We start from the raw sequence: 19741 nt of genomic DNA, 5'->3' as shown, positions 1-19741 counted from the left end.
AGTTCTTTGAAAACACATATCACAACACATACTGGAGAAACTCCCTTCAGCTGCAATTTTTGTGAATATAAATGTGCTAGTCCAGGTAATTTGAAAACTCATATTAGAACACATACAGGAGAAACACCCTTCAGCTGCGAATTGTGTGATTTTAAATATGCTCAATCAAGTACTTTAAAAGCACATATCAGAACACATACAGGAGAAACACCTTTCAGCTGCGAATTCTGTGATTTTAAATCTGCTCAATCAAGTACTTTGAAATCACATATCAGAACACATACAGGAGAAACACCTTTCAGCTGCGAATTCTGTGATTTTAAATCTGCTCAATCAAGTACTTTGAAATCACATATCAGAACACGTACAGGAGAAACACCTTTCAGCTGCGAATTCTGTGATTTTAAATCTGCTCAATCAAGTACTTTGAAATCACATATCAGAACACGTACAGGAGAAACACCTTTCAGTTGCGAATTCTGTGATTTTAAATCTGCTCAATCAAGTAATTTGAAAGCACATATCAGAACACATACAGCAGAAACTCCCTTCAGCTGCAATTTTCGTGATTTCAAAACTGCTCATTCAAGTAATTTGAAAGCCCATATTAGAACACATACAGGAGAAAAACCTTTCAGCTGCGATTTTTGTGATTTCAAATCTGCTGATTCAAGTTCTTTGAAAAGACATATCAGAACACATACAGGAGAAAAACCTTTCAGCTGCAATTTTTGTGATTTCAAAACTGCTCGTTCAAGTACTTTGAAAGCACATATTAGAACACATACAGGAGAAACTTCTTCTAGTTAAGTATTCTGTGACCATACATGCACTCATTCAAATGTTACTTCTAATTCCATGCTGAGAAAACACTTGCTGAAAATGTCTCACATTAGACTGCTGAAAGTGAGCACCTTATTAATGTTGGTTTCTATCCTTGTCTATAATTGGACAAAGCAGATAGCTCTATCCTTCTCTATACTCTTTCTGTTCACAAATTGTTTGTATACTATGAATAAGTATAATGATTACTAGAATATTCTATTCCAATTCATCACTAAATCATGGAAAAATATCTTTATACTTGGGAAAAAGAGTATTAACCCTTAAGCACTGGCTTGGTTTTTCCTGACACTAGGGTAGACCGGGGCAAGTTTACACACATTTTTTTTCATGAATTTTCTAATTTTTTTGTTATGACTTGAGTTATTTCAAATGTTGTTATCCTGTAGAGCTGTTATTAAAGTAAAGATTTTTGTATTCCGTTTTTCTCTTTGTTCTCATTTTGGCCAAGAATTTTTTTTTTTTCAAGTCCAAGTCAGGTGCACAAACTTGCCCCGGGCCGGGGCAAGTTTACGCATCAAGCGGGGAACATTTACGCATGTTATAAGGCATACAAATAAATGAGAAAAATCAATCTTTTATCAAATAAAAATATTTATTTATACTTCAAACCACAGTTTTAAAATAAAAATTAAGAAAATTAACGACAATATAGGCTACAGTATGTGATAAATAAAAAATAAATGGGTTTTCCAACTGAAAACATGAAATTTTTAGCCTATTAATCTTCATCGTCGCTGTTGCAGTTTCTGCAAATGAAAAATGAAGTGTCTTCTGCTATACACTTGTCATGAGCCCACTTTTTACATCGGAGACATTGAACCCATTCCTGACCTTTTTTAGACTGTTTAAATGGCTTCAAGCAATAAATGCACAAACAGTTTTCATCTTCACTATCTGAATCCTGGTTTATTTTCAGTTTGCTGAGGTGGACCAATTTTTTTCCTTTTTAGTTGTTCTCCTGATTTTTTCTTTGCTGCTGTTACCTTCTTCTTCTGTTTCCATAGAAACCAATAAATCTCTAACTAACTTCTTCTTCTTGTTTTCTTGTATCTTAATTTTTTTCTTCTTTGATTCCTCCTGTTCTTGCCTGAGGGCTTCTTTAACTGGGGTATCAGTTAAAATTGCAGACTTCCTCTTTTTCCTTCCTTTATTAGTGCCAAGCCTTGGTCCTGCCTTTTGAAATGGCCTCAGTTCTTCTGGTGTGGGGTAGTCCTTTTGTGCAGAAGTGGAAGCCCTTGGGCTACTGGGCGAAGTATTTAGCAAGTCTACTTGTGCTGAAGTGGAAGGCCTGGGGCTACTGATCAAAATATTGATAGGACCTGAAGCGTTCGTAGTCATATTAGTAGTTGATGTAGTTTCTGGTCTATCAGTTACATATGAAGGCATGAAATCAGCATCAGAAAATACAAATCTGTTAAGAGGGTGAATCCCAGTCACTTTGAATCCAGCCATAATGTTTGCTGGAGTAGCTGCTACATGTAAAGTTGATGCCAAAATTGATGGAATGTCATGAATAGTCATTGGGCGTTTGTTACTAGCCATCCAAGAATCACATGCAGTGTTTATATATTTTTTGAGGGGCCCAAAACACTGCGGTCTAGAGGCTGCAGTTTGTGGCTGCAGTGAGGCGGGAATGATAGCAAAGTTACCCCATTCTCTTTGAAGTAATCTAATAGATCTGCTGATAAATGAGACTCATGATTGTCTAAAATCAGGAGACACGGATTCTCAATAGAACACCTGACATGGGTCACAAAATGCTTTGCAAATTTTAAAAAGTTTTTTTCCATCATCCATCCTGACGGGTTGGCATCTCCAGCACAGCCAACAGGACCATCTCTCAGAAAGTGTTCTTTGAAGTTAACCCTAGGGAAAATAATGAATGGAGGGATGAATGTCCCAGCAGCACTCACTGCAAGGGCCACTGTTACTAGAGTTCCCCTTTCAGCTGAAGTCATTTTCCCTATTTGCCGAAACCCTTTGCGTCCTATGACTCTGTCTGGCTTCTGAACCGTCGTCACACCTGTCTCATCAACATTCCAAATGTCAGCAGGACCAACCTTAAGTCTATTTATAGCTGTTGTCAAATTGTCAAAAAAAGCTGACACATTGGTTCTATTAAAACTTGTGGCTCGAGCTAAGCTCGTTGCTTGAGGGGCCCTAATTGAGAGTGTCCTATTCCGTTTTAGGAACAAAGTTAGCCAATCAGGTCCTGCCATTCCATTGTCGGTCCAAGACTGAGGGATTTTTCTGCCGCAGGCTACTGCATATGTATAAGCAAATCGTCTTACTTCCTTAGGTGAAAGGCCAAAATAAATATCAGAAGCTTTCAGAAGATATTCCACTAGCAACTTTTCTTGGTTTGGCTCGAACACCTGAACAAAAAAAAACAATACAAATTTAATAGCGCAGGCTATTGTAGGCCTATTAATTTTTTATTATAGGCTTAAATTTAGGAATTTTTGCCTATTAGCACCTGACCACCCCCCCCCCCCCACTGTAATTTACTTACATTAAGATGTTTGGAGTATCCAAATTGCACCAGTCCAAGAGTTGGTGGGACTTCTCTCACTGTTGGGGCATCTGGTGGTAGTGGAGCCTCTTGCACTGGTGGGGCCTCTGCCGCTGGTGGGGACACTGATGCTTGTGGAGTCTCTGGCGCTGGTGGGGCCTCTGGCACTGGTGGGGTCTCTAGTGCTGGTGGTGCCTCAACCTGCAAAATTTCATTCTTATATAAAGTAGGCCTAATAAGAAACATGCATGGTTTAGTTAAAAAAACACTTTTTTCTTCTTAAAACATTCAATTAATAGCCCATTTCCAGATTTATTATGGGATTAGTTACCCATAAGTAGTTATTACCCATAGTGTTAGTTATTAAGTTATCAGGTAAGTAGGCCTATGTTTGTAAGGGTGTTGAATATGTGTTAACTGTTGAATTTGTATTTAGTAAGCTAATTAGATATCATAATGTGTTAAAGGAAATTGCATAGTAGCCTATTATGATAGGCCTAATTATTCAACTCACATTTACATTTTCCATCTGTGTTTTCAGGTCTTCGTTGGTCAAATTAGCCCATTTTTTGCAATAATTTCCAACAGTTTTATCATTCAATCCAAAGAGTTTGGCAGTTCCTCGTATGGTGTTTTGCCCAAGTCTTACTTGAAGCACAGCCCTTTTCATTACATTTATGTCCAGCTTGGCTCTATCAGTTTTGCAAACGTAATTTCTTACCATCTGAAAAATAAAGAAAATTCATTAAAGGATGAAAATTATGTCAATAGAATGAAAGGCTAACACATATGAGGGCTGAACTACGCTCATTGTAAGCTATAACATACAAATCTGTAGTCTATATAACTGAAGAATGATTCAATCATAGGCCTACTCGTCAACTAGTTTTTCAAAGAAAAAAGTATTGGCACTTGATGAACAGAAATTCACCTCATCAAAACCTTAGAAATCGCGAATAAAAAATACAAAACATCCGATAAATCTGTGTTGCTTCTAATTTAGGCCACAAAATGTAGTTTTCTGTATTTTCTTATGACAACAACCTTGCAAAAGCCAACTTCAATTCAAATATTAGGTATATATTTTAGGTAAGTAAATATTTTGTCATTATGAAGTACAAAGGAAGGATGTAGGCTAACGTAATTAATCATTGCATAATAATTAAGCGGATCTTAACAGCCTGAAAAGGTTCAGGGGAACGTTTACGCACGAAACACAGTTCGTAAACGTTCCCCGATGTCAATTCGTAAACATGCCCCATCGCCATGTTTGAATTTATTGTCAACGTGCAGCAAAAACTGATAACAGTTCGGTTTGAACAAACACAGTTCTCGAAAGAGGATGAAATCCTGCTTATGTTCACGTATTAGTTTGCCCTTAACTATGTATTATAAGCTCACAATATCATTTGATAAGTAGATCACAAAATTTACTCACCTTGCAAGAAAACAGAATAATCCTCCTCCTGGCTAGATCACAACTCGAATGGCGTTCAAAAGTTTGTGAGAATGTCCGCTAGGGAGCAGCAACAACCTGACAATACCCGTGGCGCTCCACATTTAACCGGTTTAGAAAAAAGTGGCCTGTGTAAACTTACCCCGTGCGTATACTTGCCCCGGTCTACCCTACTACAGGCGCGGGGGTCTGCTAGACCCCATCATTTTTTTTTTTTAACTAAATATTAAAAAACTTTTTTGTCAAACTAAGCTGGTTATCTTATTCCTAGGAGTGTTTTGAATGGTTTTACTATAAATGAAGTGTATAAATATGAGAATTATCAATATTTATTGCATATCTTTGAAACTCTTACAATTTTGAGATGAAAATGTAGTGTTTTTTAGTAAAATTTAAAAAAAAATCAAAATGATATAATAATATTTATCTAACTGTCGATCCTTACTGAGAAACAATGAAAATCACTAGAAAAAATACTATTCCTTGTATTTTGATGATAGTTTGCTTATTTTATTTACTTGAATTTACCTTTATTCCAACTATGTAGAGTGATTCAAAATACACATTGATCAGCATATTACTACAAATTCAAAATTTTTATTGTATATTAGACGAAAATAATTGACTTACATGTTATGTTTCTGCATGAAAAGGCTTATTCTGACTAATTCTGGGAGATGAGGCACTCCTCGCAAACGTTTTTCATGTGATTGACACACATTGGCTGACAGCATTTTGAACATGAAGAACTTGTTTTTATGTCTCTACTTCTCGGACAGATAACACATCTTAATTTCTTTCCTTTCACATTTGCTCTGTTGATGTTCCCTTCTTCCATTGGTACTTGGCTAATCTTTTTGGCAGAGTCTCGTAGATGTTTTGGAATGCAAGCTATGGTGGATCGCTTAGCTGCCTGTGGTCTTACCATAGCTAATCCAATTCTTTCAAAAATAATCTTCTTGGTTGATTGATGTCAGCATTGTTGCACATGAATACCACTTGAGAATTAATTCCAGCAATGTCTAGAAGCCTGTAGAATAGAACTAGAGGCCATCGTCTGCATCTTCTCGAGGTACAATACGTGCCACACTTCTCATCTACTACATCAACTCCTGACTTCGTGCTGTTGTAATAGGTTACTATTTCTGGTTTTTGTTGCTCTTCAGGGTCAATGTTGTCGTCGTAGTTCATACTGGAGATGAGCACAACACTCCTGTTTCTTTTGGGAGCATAAGATACAATTGTCACTGAATCTTGAAATCCAAATATGCTGCTGAGCGGCTCTCGTTGTTTTCTAGTCATCTCGAGTGGTAGTTCTCCTTTGTCTTTTCATATTGTTCCTACATAGGTCGTTTTTTTGCCAACAACTGATACACTAAATGATAGCTAGAAAACCAATTATCAGCTGTCACATTCCTCCCTTTTCCCTCAATATACTTGACCAAACACAGTACAACATCATGGGGCTTATTTGATACAGCAAATGGGCTATTTTCTGGTTGCATTCCAAGATAAACCTCCATTGTTTTCACATAGAACATTTTTGCATCTGTGAGAGTGAATATTTTCAAGCCATATTTCGCTGGCTTGCTCTTCATGTATTGTCTAAATGAGCACTTGCCCCTGAATGGGACAAGTTGCTCATCAATTGTAGTGGAACAACCAAGCGTGAAGTTCTCCTCACAGTTTCGAACAAAAATTTCAAGCACCTCCCTAAAGGCAGCAAATTTATCAACATTGCGTCGTTCATTCCTTGAATTGATGTCGTCAAAGCGTATACATTGCAATAAGAAATTGAATCTTTCAAAGCCCATTGTTCCATAAAATGTTTCCATCCCAAAACCATCCTGACTGAATAAGTCTTTCAAATTTCGATGACCTGCACAGAAAGATCCTGCTAGGATGAGCAGTCCGAGAAGAGCAGTGATCTCAGTGTTGTCTGTGGTACAGCAAGCTCTTTCCCTCTTGTAGTTATCAGCTCTTGTGTTGATGAAAATATTAGTATTTATTGTTATTATATCAATAATTTCATCACTAATAAAAAGTTTGAAACACTCAAGAGGTGTTTTCACTAGTTTTGCATTGTTTATAGGCCCTGGCAGGGTTCTCACAAGATTTACACTTCTTGTACAAACATTACGAGGCTCACAGTTTTTTTTCCAACGAACAAGTTTGTCTTTACTAAGCATTACTGGTATATTTCTATTCCTAGAACTGACTTCAGTATCTTCTTGTCCCCCAAGCCCTTCAACAACTGCTTCTATCACTGCACTTACTGAATTTGGTACAAAAACATCACTGGCTGTAGAAACTGTTTGTTCTTCTTGAATGATATTCAATTCATCCACTATATCTTCATTCACATCTTCAATTTCCATTTCATACCCAATATCTGGAGGTTCATCTGGCACATAAGTAGGATCAGCATCAGAGTCATCGAAAGAAGTATTAGTATCATGGTCAGAAGCACTGATATGGTCCTCTTCTGATTCTGGCTCAATGAGAATGTCTTCATCATCAAACAGATATCGCTTGATTCTGGCTTCATTCAACTCTTGTAAATTCATTTTGAAAACTCCAAAACACAATATAAAATATGAAATAAATAGCACTTCCACTTTCAATGATAATTAATTATGAATAAAATAACTCACAAAAAATTAACACATTTACTGGCGCGGGGGTCTAGCGTCACCCCAGACACTTTTAACAGCCTACCGAACAAACAGCAGAGTGTGCAAACTGGCGAAAACTGGTTTGACGGGTTGCTAATGAACCAACTTGAAGCTACTGAGAGACACAGCAGTGCAGCCAACTCAAGTCAGTCACCAACAAATTTACCACTGTGGGGGTCTGGAAACACCCCGCGCCAGTGCTTAAGGGTTAAAACAGTTTATTATTAACACGATTCAATCACCAATATTTTGAACCAGGATGACTCCAATCATAGCCATCTGCTAGGCCTAAATAGAAGGACTTCTCCCACATAGGCAAGGGTGAGTTGACCCTTTAGAATAACTCCACTCTACTGGACACATACACTGATACTGTGGGACCAATGTCCTTGCCTAGGTCTTCCACTGCCTTCTATACTATAGTGAGGTCCACGTTATAATGGCAGTGAAGAAATATAGGAGAATAACGTTGCTGATCCTCTGTCTTGTCAATGCCTTCTATTGGGGATGTTTCACAGAGACAAGTAGTGTTTTTGAACGATATTAGTGTCACAGAGACAAGTTTCACAGGAGCAAGTATTTCTATAAATGACAGTCTCACAGGAACAAGTTCCCACAGAGACAAGGTCTCCGTCCAAAGTAGTAGCGCTATAAATGGCAGTCTCACAGAAGCAAGTTCTCACTGGAACAAGGTGTTTCATAGAAGCGAGGTCAGTGTCATAGAGACAAGGTAGCGAATGTAGGAAGAAGTTAGGCGTGTTGCCTACATCTGAACTTGAAGGCACTCCATTATTTGTTCTAGTAAATTGAATGTCTGCTGTTTTTTAATCATGATTATGATTAAAGGTTTATCATAAGATAGAGATGGGTTGGTAATCTATTAGAATTAGATAGAAGAAAGATAGAATTATGAAGATAACTTAAATAAATAAATTGAGTTCTATGCAAATGTAATATATTTCTACCAAACTCCAAAATAACTATTCCAATATATCTAATAAGTATAAATTAGACCTTTAACCCGAAAGAATAATCAATATGTTTATGAAATGGAATATATATAAGCTGTCATGTGGTATTTTAGCACCACAGAATATTTTGAAGTGAACTAGTGAATTTTAGTGGAATTGTAGAATGGAAAAGAAAGTTAACCTAGTCAAAGAACCACTCAAATATAATCGAATGTTGTTAGCAATAAAGAGTAATCATATTATCTAAAATGATGAGGAAAAACATGCATAACTGTGATTCAACAACTAATGAGAATCCATTGGCAGAATTAAAAATTATAAAGCGGCTTATTTATTATTGGCAGATCATAAAAAATAAAAGTTTGCATGTACATTGAGGTTAGAATTATTTGTTTACACTTTTAAATGAATCAATCGATCTAGAATAAATTGATAGTTATTTGAATCAATACCTAGCAAATCAGCTGATTGTTCGATCAACCAGTATAGGTTGAATTATAAAATTTACTCACAAAAGATGTATTATATAAATGTATTAAGGAAGATTTATGTATAGAAATACAGACAATTATTATTGCTGTATAAATATTTATTACAATCTAAGAAAGCACGAAAATCAAGAGTATACAAAACTCATATAAAAAACTAAATATATATTGTAACATGTTAACATCGTATATCGCGATTTATTTATGAAAATAGTTTAAGACAATCACTCCATATATTTATATAAAAACTTTTATTTATGTTTTCTATTATAAAGATGAAGAAGCCCTGATTCTGAAGCAACCAATTATATTGAGTTTGCTAAATTAAAAGCCAATCAGAAAGAAGCTTACAAATCGTTCAAGGAAGAGATAAAATTTTTCTGAAAACCACCTTCTTCTGGTTTGTGATCTCGCTCCGAGAGGATGCACATGGAGTTTAGGGTTCTTTCTTCCTTTAAATTTTTAAATTATCAAGCCTATCCCTCTTTTAAATGTGAAATATTTGTAATTAATGTTAAATTATCTGTGAACTCAGTGTTGTTGAAGAGTTCTTAATTGTAATCAATTCCCATAAATACATTTTAATACAGAAAGAAATCTATAAGAAATCGGGACCACGCGCAAGCCCAGCAGAGACGAAAGGGACCTGCATAATTAATTATTGGAAATAATTAATTCAATCTACGAGACCGTCAAGAACATCATTAATGTGAGTGGTAGATCAAACGAGCTCGTTATAAGGCCTTTCTGTTCATAGTTGGGGAATAAATCAAAGCGCAATATATACCAATTAACTTAAGACAAGGAAAATTCGCAATGTGTTGAGTGCTATCACATAGTTTATAAGAACGTTTTATGAATTTATTTGATATATGTAGGAAGCTTACTTCCATGCATGGCACAGACTCATTATAAAACCCTGAGATCTTATATTTTGAATGTTAATTTGACTATTTTTATTTTGATAATTGATCAAAGTATGTCATATCAAATCTATAGACCGAACAGGTTTTAAATTGTAGAATTCGGAATTGACTTGAAGTCCATGTATCAGTATTAAATACAAATTTACAATTTTCAAAGCTCACAAAAGTGAAAGCTATTAAACCTTGTGATAATTGTTAATCTGTTGAAGAATTTATATATATTGAAAATTTATAGATATAGAATATTTTATATATATATATATATATATATATATATATTGTTTTATGGGAATATATTTTGGGTTTTATGTCAGCATACAAATCATAGAAGTTTATTTTATCCTAATTCATCTCGTGATATACAGTTTGAGCTGTCTTGGTACCAAGAAATATTCGCCTGCAGCATATAAAATTATTAAATCAATTAATATTGATCTTGTTAAGAGCATTCAGTATTTATCATCCTTAGATGATATTCAAACTAGTCTGCCAGAAGAAATATATTGATAATTATATTAATAAGGCTCCAGTTATATCATAAAGGATACAGAGAGCTTCAAGAACTGGCTTTGTAAGTTCTAAGGAATTTCAGAAGGATAAATTGGTGAATACCTGTATTCATGACGAGCGTTTTAAGGATCAACTAGAAAAAACTATAGTTGGTCTTTATTTATTCTCTATTGTGTACATGGTTACTGATAATCAGTCATCAACTATTCTTTTGATTTCCTCATTGGTATTCTTCAAGAACTTCATAGAAGCAGCGGTAAGAATTAATAATCACCGGTCATTGAACCTTATGGTGATTAATTGTATTTGGAAAATTCATGTATCTACCACTGAGCTAAAGCTGCGGTTTGAACCCAGCAATTTTGCGAGCCGGACGGCCTTAATTATTTGTGAATTTATTCGCAAATTAGGGACTTTAGCAACTGCTCTTACAAATATCAAATTTACCATTTTACATAATATCACCCAACAAGTGGGGCAAAGGTCTACATCTGTACACAATGGCTTCATAACGTGGGACTCTATCATAAGAGATAACCCTACAAGAAGCACGTCTTTACAAAGCCAAATAGCCTACCACTGACCTATTCATCACCGCTTCTTAAAAGCCACATGGCCAAAATGGTTTTTCATTATAATTCCTTCTTTTGTAATAAATTGTTTATGCTTTTTTACTTGTGAGCAAAGCTCTGTCCCCGATATTATGAGCTAATCATCTCTTCTTTTTCCCAGCTGCGGTCTCGAATTGTAAATTCAAATTGATATATAATATTAACTTCAGGCAGTCACAGAGTAAAGCTGCGTTAACACCTATAGATTCTATTAGATTGAACATAACTTATCATACACATGATGAACATATGTGTTTTTCAAGTGCTGTTCAATCTATAATAATCTGTGAGGATTAAGTTATTAACATTTTTTTAATAACTTTGGTGTAAACGCAGCTTTAGATGCCAAGATTTATCATGGCGTTCCGAGTTACGGATAATAATTTCAATGAAAAACTTCATTTTCCTTCTGAGTAGATTTTTGCCCACACCTTTCTCTATCAGAGTTCCCAGTGTCGCTCTGGGCCGGCTAAACTCAGTCGGTGACTGGGGTGGGCAGCGGCAGGGGACGGGAGTCTTGGTGGGGCGTCCGTCAACCACCCTTGTTCGAGTCGGGGGTTGAAACAGGGTCTTGAGTGTTTTGGAGAAATGTTTCCCTCTTTTAGGAAAGAGGGGCCGTGCTTTCGCACTGCCAAGCAGGGTTGGTCGCGGAATGAAGGGAATAGGAACTTTGCGGTGTCAGCCATGAGAAAGAACTTCGTGTCAGGACTAAGTCTTAGTCCTCGGGCACCGGGTGTCTTCCCAGGGTCCGGATTGGTCGCGGAGCTCTAGTAAAGGCCTTCCCTAGCCTTACTAGAGGTCCTCTCTCGATTCTGCACCGTATTAGTGTGCTGTGGCGGCTCGCGCTCTGGACTTTCCTAAGTCCTACTTGTCGGGCACCAGCTGTCCTCCTGGGGTCCGGATTGGTCGCGGAGCTCTGGTAAAGGCCTTCCCTAGCCTTTCCAGAGGTCCTCTCGCGATTCGCACTGAATTAGTGCGCTGCGGCGGCTCACGCTCTGGACTTTCCCAAGTCCTAGTTGTTGAGTACCAGCTGTCCTCCTGGGGTCCGGGTTGGTCGCGGAGCTCTAGTAAAGGCCTTCCCTAGCCTTACTGTAGGTCCTCTCTCGATTCCGCACCGTATTAGTGCGCTGCGGCAGCTCGCGCTCTGGACTTTCCTAAGTCCTACTTGTCGGGCACCAGCTGTCCTCCTGGGGTCCGGATTGGTCGCGGAGCTCTGGTAAAGGCCTTCCCTAGCCTTTCCAGAGGTCCTCTCGCGATTCGCACTGAATTAGTGCGCTGCGGCGGCTCACGCTGTGGACTTTCCCAAGTCCTAGTTGTAGAGTACCAGCTGTCCTCCTGGGGTCCGGGTTGGTCGCGGAGCTCTAGTAAAGGCCTTCCCTAGCCTTACTATAGGTCCTCTCTCGATTCCGCACCGTATTAGTGCGCTGCGGCGGCTCGAGCTCTGGACTTTCCCAAGTCCTAGTTGTCGGGCACCAGCTGTCCTCCTGGGGTCCGGATTGGTCGCGGAGCTCTAGTAAAGGCCTTCCCTAGCCTTACTAAAGGTCCTCTTTCGATCCCGCACTGAATTAGTGCGCTGCGGCGGCTCGCGCTCCAGACTTTCCTAAGTCCTACTTGTCGGGCACCAAGTGTCCTCCTGGCGTCCGGATCGGTCGCGGAGCTCCCGCAAAGGCCTTCCCTGGCCTTAATCGAGGTCCTCTTTCGATCCAAAATGGAATCGACTCGCTGCGGGGACTTCTCTCGCAGCCGCGGAGTCTAAGTCCTCGAGCACCGGGTCCTCTCCTGGGGTCCGGATCGGTCGCGGAGTCACGGGAAAGGTTTTTCCACACCTTCCTTGAGGTCCTCTTGCACCTCGATGCTCCACTGGTGGTATACCAATGGGGAGTCAGGTTTCGACCAAAACCTGACGTGTCGCTGTTGGTCGAAACTGGTAGCCCGTCGTCTAAACGGGTTAAATGTCGATCAGCACTCACCCAAATGGATGTTGAGCAATGGAGCTCACCGTGTTTGAGGCTAATCGTCTTTAGTCTCAAACACAACTCCCGGTCGCTGAAGGATTTGGAGTTCACTTTAGTACAAGACGTACTGTGATGTTGCTAGCTGCACGCTGCTTCCTTCTCACCTCACTCGACCGCTCGCCCTGGCTCTCCGAACTCGACTGCCTCCTGCTAGCCTTTCTCGAGCCTCCCTCAGTGACCGAGAGGGAGGGGAGAGAGGATGCGCAGCACCGCTGAGCGGTAGGCCAGTGGCTGGCTTGAACGTTGACCCCTTTGATTCTATCAAAGATAGCCGAGCGTCAAATAAATGAGCCCTAAACTCAATTCCTTTCTCTAGTTACGATATACATCGTGACACACTGTTCCTACTAAGGGAAGGGGGGGAAAAGAGAGGGGGAGGAGAGGGGGGGGGTGAGGATGGAAGGGGTAAACGGCAGACAGAATGTCCCAAATGCCTGAGTACATTCTGCTGCCTCTCCGCCGGTCATCATAGACCGAACACAAACTGGGCGCCAGGTTGACTCCTTGCCAACCGGTGGTGGTGTGTCGGCACCATCCGAAGAAATGAGCAAGCTATCTGGCCAGATCCTAGGCCTAGCTTCAGAGAAGATCTTGAAGATCTGCGCCGTGCTTTCGCACTGCGTTGAGACGCCGTGTTTGCACACTGCAAGAGACCGCCGTGCTTTCGCACTGCGATGTGGGACGCCGTGCTTTTGCAATGCAAAAAAAAAACGCTGTGCTATCGCACTGCAAAGAAGCGCCGTGCTTTCGCACTGCAAAAAAAAAGGACGCGGTGCTTTTGCACTGCAAAAAGGATGCCGTGCTTCCGCACTGCCAGGACGCCGTGCTTCCGCACTGCAAGGAAACGCCGTACTGTCGCATTGCAAAAAGGACGCCGTGCTTTCGCACTGCAGAATCGCCGTGTTTCCACACTGCCAAGGAAGCCGTGCTTCCACACTGCAGATGAGAGTCGCAGTGCTTTCGCACTGCCAGGGAACGCCGTGCTTTCGCACTGCAAAAAAAAAGGGACGCGGTGCTTTCACACTGCAATGAGACGCCGTGCTGTCGCACTGCAAAAATAAGGACGTGGTACCTTCGCACTGCAAGGAAACGCCGTGCTTTCGCACTGCAAAAAGGATGCCGTGTTTGCACACTGCAAGAGACCGCCATGCTTCCGCACTGCAATGGGGGACGCCGTGCTTTCGCACTGCGATGTGGGACGCCGTGCTTTCGCACTGCAAAAAAAAAACGCTGTGCTATCACACTGCAAAGAAGCGCCGTGCTTTTGCACTGCAAAAAAAAAGGACGCGGTGCTTTTGCACTGCAAAAAGGATGCCGTGCTTCCACACTGCAAGGAAACGCCGTGCTGTCGCACTGCAAAAAGGACGCCGTGCTTTCGCACTGCAGAATTGCCGTGTTTCCACACTGCCAAGGACGCCGTGCTTCCGCACTGCAGATGAGAGTCGCAGTGCTTTCGCACTGCCAGGGAACGCCGTGCTTTCGCACTGCAAAAAAAAAGGGACGCGGTGCTTTTGCACTGCAATGAGACGCCGTGCTGTCGCACTGCAAAAATAAGGACGTGGTGCCTTCGCACTGCAAGGAAACGCCGTGCTTTCGCACTGCAAAAAGGACGCCGTGCTTTCGCACTGCAGAATCGCCGTGTTCCCACACTGCCAAGGACGCCGTGCTTCCGCACTGCAGATGAGAGTCGCAGTGCTTTCACACTGCCAGGGAACGCCGTGCTTTCGCACTGCAAAAAAAAAACGCTGTGCTTTCGCACTGCAAGAAGCGCCGTGCTTTCGCACTGCAAAAAAAAAGGACGCGGTGCTTTCGCACTGCAATGAGACGCCGTGCTGTCGCACTGCAAAAATAAGGACGCAGTGCTTTCGCACTGCAAAAAGGACGCCATGCTCCCGCACTGCAGAATTGCCATGTTTCCACACTGCCGAGGACGCCGTGCTTCCGCACTGCAGATGAGAGTCGCGGTGCTCTCGCACTGCCAGGGGGGCGAGGGTAACACAAAATACAAAAAGAAACGAGGTGAACAACACCTCAGACCGGTTCTGAGAACCCGAGCAGCATTGCAAGGGAACGCCATGCTTCCGCACTGCAATGAGACGCCGTGCTGTCACACTGCAAAAATAAGGACGCCGGGCTTTCGCCCTGCATGGCCGTGCTCTCACACTGCCTAGCTTCGCCGTGCTTGCGCACTGCATGTGCCGGGCTTTAGAGATGTGTCGTTCGGTCATGACCCGTTCGAATTGAACGGGTCATTAAGGTGAACGAGTGATCCGGATCACATTTATTCAAAAAACCTGTTCATTTGACCCGTTCATCAACTGGGGTAAACCCCTGTTTTTACTGTCTTTACACATCAACTGTGGTAAACTTTTTTTTTTTTTTTTTTTGCTTGTTTATAGGGAAGCTATAGAAAATTAACCGTTCAATTGAACGGGTCTTTTTGAACGGGTCGCGGCGGTGAACGTGAACGACTGACCCGAATCAGTAAAGTGATCCGAACTTCCCATCTCTACCGGGCTTTCGCCCTGCATGGCCGTGCTCTCGCACTACCTAGCTTCGCCGTGCTTGCGCACTGCATGTGCTGGGCTTTCGCCCTGCATGGCCGTGCTCTCGCACTGCCTCACTCCGCCGTGCTTGCGCACTGCATGCATGTGCCGGGCTTTCGCCCTGCATGGCTGTGCTCTCGCACTGCCTAGCTTCGCCGTGCTTGCGCACTGCATGTGCCGGGCTTGCGCCCTGCGCGGCCGTGCTCTCGCACTGCCTAACTTCCAGCATCGGACAGCTGGGATGAATCCCCAACACGACCAGGAACTTGTCGTGGTCTCAGCAATAATCAGCTGAGATACAGCTCCAATAATCCCAGGAGCTCGTCGAGGAAGAAGACTCAAGTTGCAGTCCCCATCCTCAAGAAGAAATGTGATACACAACAATGTAACACTTCACAGGAGGCAGAAGTTGATAGAGGCGAATTGGAGTCCAGGAAAATTACCAAGTGTCAGAGTGATGGATACTCTCAGTTAGTTCAGTGTATCAGCAACTTATTGTTCACAATAAAATATGAGAGATGATAATATGATGAGGAATACTGAACTATATGGTTGACATGAAGCCACTAGTTGTGATGTTACACCACATATTTCGATTTTATATCACAATTAAATGTGGTCGAAATAATAATTCATTTTCCATCTGTTATGAGGATCTCAGCCTTCTCACTATATCACAATAATAAAATCGGAACTATAAATTCCAACTCAATATTCCACTTCTCACTGTTCATTTCAATAATGAAATCAATCACATGATTTACTTATGCAAAGTAACCATCCATTGGATATAAATGACAGTGTGTTTATTATAACAGATAACATCTGCTAATTAATTCACAATCAGTGAACATTTATTGCTCAATCTCTCTCTCTCACTCCAATACTTATTTCACCCCGAAATAAATCTTAATTTACTTTTTCAAAGTAATTATTCACACAAGGCGTGTATAATGACACCACAGCTGTTAATCAATTCACACTCAGTAAATATTGATTTTCCGAAAAATAATCACAACAATCAGCACAAATAGTAATAATTGAATGAATTAATGCACCGTCAATAATAACTCATGATGGTAGGCTGAGTAAAAATTAGATTCACTCTCGAGACGTGATCTAATTCCAAACTAACAATAGCACGATCTAACACAGACTGACTCAATAACAGTAGAATATCTGGAAAAGCTAGAATTCTCATGAATTCAATTTTATAAATTGTTATTGAAAAGGAGAAGTAATTCTCTGCTACAGACTAGAAGCTCGGCGATAGCAGTTAGCCAATTGAGATAACGTTTATCTTATCTGCACAGCACAAACAACTTTTCGATCCAACATAGAATTAATTCCAATTGAAATAATAATTATTTCATTCCAATTTATAGTAAGTCCTCCGACTTTATTTCCAAGTGAAATATTAGAAAATTTGAATCATAATCTGAAGCTAATAACCCCCGATTGTAGTACATCTCGACTCACAATCAAACGCAATTTATTCATTCCACATGAATAATTAATTGCAACGTAATTCACTTTTATCCCACAGTATAATAACGTCTGTTAATTAACTGCATCGTAAAACTTTACACGGATTGAAGCAATTACCACCAGCTTCATTAAATGATTTCAATTATTATAACCATTACCTCATGGTTAAAATACTAGTCAGATCATATTATACTGATCTATAATATTTTCTAATATTCTCTATCCACTCATTTTGCCATCAACTATTTATGGCAAATAGAAAACAAGCTACTGCAAGTTTTGTTTTTTAACCTGTACCTGGTTACAACAATATCGGTAATATACCGGTCAAGAAAATTTATTCTAGTTGGAATCGACTTTGGCTGTTATTAGCTAGTCATAGACTGTAGAAAATTTTCTTGATTACCCTTGCTTGGTCACATCATAATATTGTAAATAAATTTCAAACTGAAATTATTGGGATTGCCTTCAGATCAAAAGAAATGCATTAATTTGTCAATAATAATTTTTTTCCATCTGATTCAGCCAGTGCTTTATGACTGATTATATTAATTAAACTGTAATGGTTGGGTTGCCATTTAGTTTAAATAAAACCCTATTTTATAGGAAAAATTAAACGGAATATGCTTTTTCCTTCTCTTCCTTTCAATATACTATTGAAAATTTTCTTTCAACAACAATAAATTATGTCAGTCTATTAATATTTTCATTATTTTCGGAATCGTGCTAATGCTCTCTTCAAAATTCGGCTAATAGATTCATGCTAATAATTCTGAATTAATTTTCTTCAATTTCTATGCAATTTTGTCTTTGACAACAAAATTTAATTTCCTCATTTTAAATGGGATAATTTATGAATCAAAAATAGCTCTAAAGCTGTGATATGATTGAACTTCTATGATATCCACCCCTTCTCGCCTCTTACCTCCTTATTGGCGGCGCGTGACACCTCTCTGGTATCCCATCCTCCGGATAGGCAGCGACCCTCTATAGACTCGCTCGGCCTCCTGCTGTCCATCCGCTCGAATTCCGTCCACCTTTTCCGCAACTGCTCCATCACCATCCTCTTCCTCATCCTCGGGCAGGTGTGGCTGGAGCTTGGTGCCCTTCTCGTGCACAGCAAACCTCTTACCGGCACTCAACATTTCCTTGACCTCATATGGGCCAGAAAATTCCGGCGCTAACTTCGCGGCAAGCTGATTAGCACCCGAGGACAGGTGACACTCCTTCCTGTAGACTAGCTGTCCAGAGTTCACCTTCCTTGTCCTCCTTTTCCAATTATAATACCGGTTGGCATTATAATTCTTGTCTCCAACATCTGAAACTACTTTGAGTGTAGTTTCCAGCACCGGCAGTCTTCTAGACTGCACTACTTGACGATTATCTCCAGCTCCTTGCTGAAAATTATCCTCCTTCTTCCGCCTCCGGTACCGCTTTTCCGGACAGTTGAACCTCCAGTGCCCAGCTCGTTTACAGTGCCAGCAAATGAACTTTCCACGGGCTGGAGAAATTTTCTGAGAAAGAAATTCCTCTTTTCCAGTCTTCCACACGGCTCCTACGTGTTTCTGGACTTGAGGAAATTTCTTCTTCTCCTGCTTCTTCACAGGAATAATTACAGGTGGCTTCCTCGACCTCCATATGTCAGGCTGGGTTTTAACAGTAGCCAGCCTCGAGTTGACAGCTCCTTTTCCCACTTTTGGAGTGGAAATATCGTCTCTAATGTGCTTTTTGACGAGATGAAGATCCCATTCCACTGACCGGGAATAGGGGTCTATTCTCACCCGGTGCTCTCGAAGAAACTCCATACCAAGCAGAATATCTGGAGAAAGCCCATCCATTATTGTGAGTGTTGTTGATAGGGATATTCTGCCAATTTTCAGGTTGGTTATAACCCCACCTCGCAGACGTGCAGCTGCTCCGTTAGCCATTACAGCGCCACGCTGCACAGGCTCTCGTTCCACTGCTTCCAAACTATTAAAAGCTTTAGAGCTAATATAGTTGGACTCTGCTCCGGTGTCGAGAAGAGCACTATACTGTCTGTCTCCTATTTCCACTGTAGTGAAAAGACGGTTGTCATCCTGGAGCTCTGGCTCTAGCTGGATTTGAAGCCTTGTTTTAACCCCAGCTGTTTTATCAGAAGTCTTCTTCTGCTCTCTCTCACAGGAACAATTTGGTCGTGGCTTCCCGCACTTTGAGCAGAGTGAAACCTCCGGACACTCTGATCTCCAGTGTCCCACCTTCTTGCACTGCCAACACAAGGGTCCTTCTGTAGGCTGTTCACTCCGGCGCTGTGTAGTAGTCGTCTCCTGTCGAGGCTTGGTCTGCTTCCTCACCTCCTCCTGCTTCACAGCTCGTTGTCTCTGTTGAGCACTCTTCTCCTCGAATTTAATTCGTTCATATTGCCTCGCTAAGTGTAGCAAGTCGTCGGTGGTGTACACTTCAGCCTCCCTGATGTAGAGCTTGTAGCGTGGTAAAAGATTTTTGTACAATCTCTGTACCTGGCTACTCTCTGAAAAACCACCTCTTCTCCTCATCAGCGTTAGCAGCTCCTCAACATAGTCGTCTATGAGCTCGCCTTCTTTCTGCCGCCTGTCGAGAATTTCGTTCTCAAGATCCTCCACATAAGTAGGTGGATAGTAACGAGACCGAAAGTCTCTCAGGAAATCGTCCCAGTGTCTCCACTGTTCTCTCCTATTC

General features: G+C 40.9%; 4 protein-coding genes across 12 annotated transcripts in view; 1 reads left to right on the top strand and 3 right to left on the bottom strand.

The window, feature by feature from the left end:
• LOC111057883 (gastrula zinc finger protein XlCGF57.1-like) overlaps positions 1-19741 on the bottom strand; it is a 178240-nt gene that overhangs the window by 64016 nt on the left and 94483 nt on the right. The gene's annotated exons all lie outside the window — the stretch shown is intronic.
• The window catches only part of LOC111045590 (gastrula zinc finger protein XlCGF57.1-like), a 126704-nt gene that overhangs the window by 13383 nt on the left and 93580 nt on the right, over positions 1-19741 (top strand). The window lies entirely within an intron of this gene.
• Positions 1-19741, bottom strand: part of LOC120354281 (transcriptional repressor CTCF-like) — a 170828-nt gene that overhangs the window by 72553 nt on the left and 78534 nt on the right. The gene's annotated exons all lie outside the window — the stretch shown is intronic.
• Positions 1297-4987, bottom strand: LOC111054666. The gene is made up of 4 exons (XM_022341735.2): positions 4797-4987; positions 3873-4082; positions 3359-3559; positions 1297-3221 (listed from the first exon to the last, which is right to left on the bottom strand). The coding sequence occupies exons 2-4, from the start codon at positions 4080-4082 to the stop codon at positions 2409-2411; spliced, it is 1224 nt and encodes a 407-aa protein (XP_022197427.2). The 5' UTR covers positions 4797-4987; the 3' UTR covers positions 1297-2408.

The sequence above is a fragment of the Nilaparvata lugens genome, chromosome 14, assembly GCF_014356525.2.
Source record: "Nilaparvata lugens isolate BPH chromosome 14, ASM1435652v1, whole genome shotgun sequence".
Lineage (NCBI taxonomy): Eukaryota > Metazoa > Arthropoda > Insecta > Hemiptera > Delphacidae > Nilaparvata > Nilaparvata lugens.
This window is presented reverse-complemented; position numbering and strand designations above follow the sequence as displayed.